This window comes from Otolemur garnettii, unplaced genomic scaffold (assembly GCF_000181295.1).
Source record: "Otolemur garnettii isolate 467f Iridium unplaced genomic scaffold, OtoGar3 scaffold00038, whole genome shotgun sequence".
Lineage (NCBI taxonomy): Eukaryota > Metazoa > Chordata > Mammalia > Primates > Galagidae > Otolemur > Otolemur garnettii.
In genome coordinates, this window is record NW_003852433.1 from 6,406,228 (window position 1) to 6,410,176 (window position 3,949).

The 3,949-nt window shown below is 52.1% G+C and overlaps 1 protein-coding gene across 1 annotated transcript in view; it reads right to left on the bottom strand.

The window, feature by feature from the left end:
* Positions 1-3,949, bottom strand: part of SSH1 (slingshot protein phosphatase 1) — a 67,101-nt gene that overhangs the window by 26,110 nt on the left and 37,042 nt on the right. Inside the window, exon 6 of the mRNA XM_003789885.2 lies at positions 501-569. Coding sequence (XP_003789933.1) covers positions 501-569 — 69 coding nt within the window. The remainder of the gene's footprint in view (positions 1-500; positions 570-3,949) is intronic.

Here is a 3,949-nt window from a genome sequence, read left to right on the forward strand (position 1 = left end):
CCCGCCACAATACCCAGCTATTTTTAGAGACGGAGTCTCAAACTCCTGAGCTCAGGTAATCCACCTGCCTCAGCCTCCCAAAGTGCTGGGATTATAGGATTGAGCCACTGCGCCTGAACATTGTTGTGCCTGCTTGTGGTGTATCTCTCCCTGGACCCCCAAAGTTGATAAGCTCCTGTGGTATCACATGCATCTATGCACTTCCAGGCGCCAGCCCCAGAGAGAGTGGGCAGTGGAGTAGTGGCTTAACCAATCCAGGCAAATGGGTGAGTGAACAGCAGCAGATCCCCTGCAAGGTGCTTCCCCTTCTGCTTCATGACCTAACATCCCTTACAGAATGCAAAATGGGCCCTTCCTTGCACGGCTCAGGGAGGGCAATATTGTTTCTCCTAATGTAATGAACCTATCACATGCAATTCTGTGGGTAATGATTACCCAAGGATGGTCCAATGAACTCATGTTTCAAAGTCAAACATGAATCTTTTAAAGAGATTCCTTACCCGTCTCCATCCAGGTGGATTTTTGTGTCACTCCACAGTCGGAGGACCATCCCAATGGTGCAGCTTTTACTACAAGGGGGAAGAAAAGATGTCTGGAGTCAGCAGCCACCCAGGAGCACACACAGTCCTCCCTCTCGATCCCTTCACCTGGCCTCTGTCTCTTTCGTTCACAGCAGGGAGCCACCCCTCTGGTCCAGAACAGACTGCACCTGGCTCTTATGAAGGCTATTTGGTAGGGACCGCTGCCACTGAATTCTAGAAGACACAGGCCTGGGACAACCTTGTGGATACAACTCCATAAACACCCAGCTAAGGCTGTTGGGGTGTAAGGAGCAACCAGCCGACCTCATGCCTTCACTGTGGCTGGGGCAAAAGCCGCAGAGGGCTGGTGTTCTGCTGGGGGAGGCCACAGTGCTGAGGGGCACACGAGAGAGGAGCAGAGGCCAACCTAGCCTTACCTGTCCCAGGGTGATGAGGGAGGGGAGCGTGCTCACACCATTACTGGGGTTCGCGTTCAGACCTCTGCTTCTGCACCTTTAGTGCAGCTGCTGTTTTACAAACTAACTTAATCAGGCTTTGCCCATCTGAATGGCAAAATGATACATAACAACTTTTGAGACTGGCGCCACCAAAAAAACACCGAGGAAAAGAAAGGGCTTTATTGCAGGGTCTCCTCAGATTATTACAAAGATTCCTTGGGCATGTGAGAAGGAGTCAGCTTGTGAGAAACTACTGTCCCCGTGCCAAGGCCCAACGCTAACGGCTGTCGGGAATCTTGCTTGAACTTATATCTTGGCTACAGCCCCATCCCGGGTTGCCTCCCAGAACTAGCTCCCAGCCCGACTCTTTTCAAAACAGTGCCTTTGCATCTGTGGGGAAGGGAAGGTAGTTTCCAGCCCTTCCGGCCAATAAGCCTTTTAAGCTGGGCAGATTCTCAGGTCATACCCTACAGCCCTATCCACTCCTGATGGGCTAATTGAATTTCCTTCCTAAAGCTGTAAAATATCAGGTGGAGATCACAGAGTTCTGGGAGCTAGGTGGCTGAGTCAGCACCTGAAGAGGGGAGGAAGGGTCCTCTTGGAGCCCAAATTCAATATGCAGAAAGCCAGGTCAGAAGGTGCCGTGGGAACATGTGGGAGGCCTGGAGGACCAGACCTGAGCACTGATAGTCCACGACAGGAACTGGGAAGGACAGGAAGACACTGCTCAGAGAGGGGCAAAGAGCATAGGATTTTATGCCCTGAGGCTGAGGGGACAAGGTGAGACTGCCCACATGAAACAACCCCTAAAACTGGTGCCCATGACAGAGATGGTGCAGGGCTCACCAGCAGGCAGAGCCCATGGAGGGCTTCTGCTCATGGTCTTTTTATTTTTTGAGACAGAGCCTTAAGCTGTCCCTCTGGGTAGAGTGCCGTGGCATCACAGCTCACAGCAACCTCCAACTCCTGGGCTCAAGTGAGTCTCCTGCCTCTGCCTCCCAAGTAGCTGGGACCACAGGCACCCGCCACAACGCCCGGCTATTTTTTGGTTGTAGCCGTCGTTGTTTGGCGGGTCCAGGCTGGGGATTTGCACCCGCCACCTTAGGTGTACGTGGCTGGCGCCTTAGCCACTTGAGCCACAGGTGCCGAGCCCTGCTCATGGTCTTAAACTGGGGACAAGAAGCAGGCTGGAGACCATGAGTGACTAACAATTCTGCAAATCGCCTACTGGCCTCTAGCTGTTATTTTGTGAGTTTGCAGTAGTCCCATAGTGGTTAGCAATAATATTTCTACAATGAAAGAGGGCCTGTGGATTCTATATATAGAAAGTGGGGAAGGGACACACAGTTAGGGAAATTAGATCTTTTTAGCAAAAGAATGAACCTGAAGGATAAAGTGGGTGAGAGCAGCTACAGGAGAAGAAAGCAGATTTTGAGTCCCTGGGGCCTGTGCAGCAGGGGCTGAAGAACCAGACGCGCCTAGAGGTCCAGGCAGGAGACAGGCCTGTCCCCAAACTCCACCATGTAGGTCCTTTACAGATAGCAAAACATGGAGACAGTGGGATATGCTCACAGCACTCAAAATGTTTCCAAATCCGGAAAGAAAAATTAATACTCTAAGAAAGAACATGTGGAGTGGTGGCTTCGGTCTCCTAGGAAAGTGTGTGCAGATAGAAAATTCTGAGTGAGAGCCTGCTGCAGCCAGTCATCTTCCCAACACTGTCTCTGCTAACTCTGCGCTTGGCAGTTGCACTGGAAACCCCACGAAGATGCCCCTCAGAGGCAACATTCATTTCTCTCTCTTTCTTTTTTTTTTTTTTAGAATAAAGAAACACAATCTACCAGCAGGAATTTAGAGAAACACGCATATCATGCCCTCAGCAGGCCAAAGGCTTCTGGTGAGGACCAGGGCTTTGATTTCAAGCCAGGTTAGAATATGAGAGCCTGGCGCTCAGGCAGTGTGGGAGCCCAGTTGGCATTCCCCAAGGATGTTGGGAGCGGAGGACAGAAACGTCAGGTGCAACGGCAGGAAGGCCAGCTTAGTGCCTGATCCCTGCCCGTCAGTCCAGCACGCATGGCCTCATGACTGCCCCCTCAGGAAACCAGTGCTGGCCCTGGGGATGGTGCCTACAGGCAGGCTAGAGCTTCTGCTCACAGAATGCAAGGAGCCTTGGACCCCAGGGCAGAGCACACACTGGAGAGCACCACAGAGAGAAGGGGCTCCACGACAACTGAAGCCGGGGTGCTAGAGGGAGGCAACATTGGGTAGGGTGGAGAGAAAAGGCATTTCAGAGTGGGCAGGAACAAGTACACAGGCCTCTCTACCCCAGCTGAGAAAACAGAATTTGGAACGTGAGCCACGTCCGTGTATGTGCCGGCATCTAATGCACGCTCCTGACCTCTGCTGTGCTCACGGATGCAGGGTGCGTGCCACACAGAAAGAGCTAACAGGTACAAATAAGACAAACCTAGGGGTGAATGGATGGGCAAGGCGGTGTGGGGGAGGAAGCCCCAGCACACTGGCAAAGGAGTGGCACCTGCTCAATCCACAGGCCTGCAGGAAAAGTCCCAAGTCCCTGCTCAGCTGCCTACTGGGATGATTCTGGGTGTCATCGCCTCTGTCTCATCTGCCTTGTGAGCTTTTGATTCCTCATTTATAAAATATGAGGCAGGACTGTCTACCCCACAGGGATGCAGGGATTACATGGCATGTTCAAGGTGGTGTTTTGTTAAGTGTGCTACGCCCTGCAAAAGAAGCGACAGAGGTGATGGGGAGGAGGACTGGACTTCTGTCAGACCCAGCAGTTAGGATCAAGAGGACAGGTGCCGTCTGGGGTGGCAGGTGCTGATTCAGGATCAGAAAATGTTACTGGGATGGACCATACTTGGGGAGGGAAGTGCCTGCCCCTGAAAGAACACAGATAGGCTGGATAATCGCCTCAACAACAACTGTGACCAAAACACTTTTAAA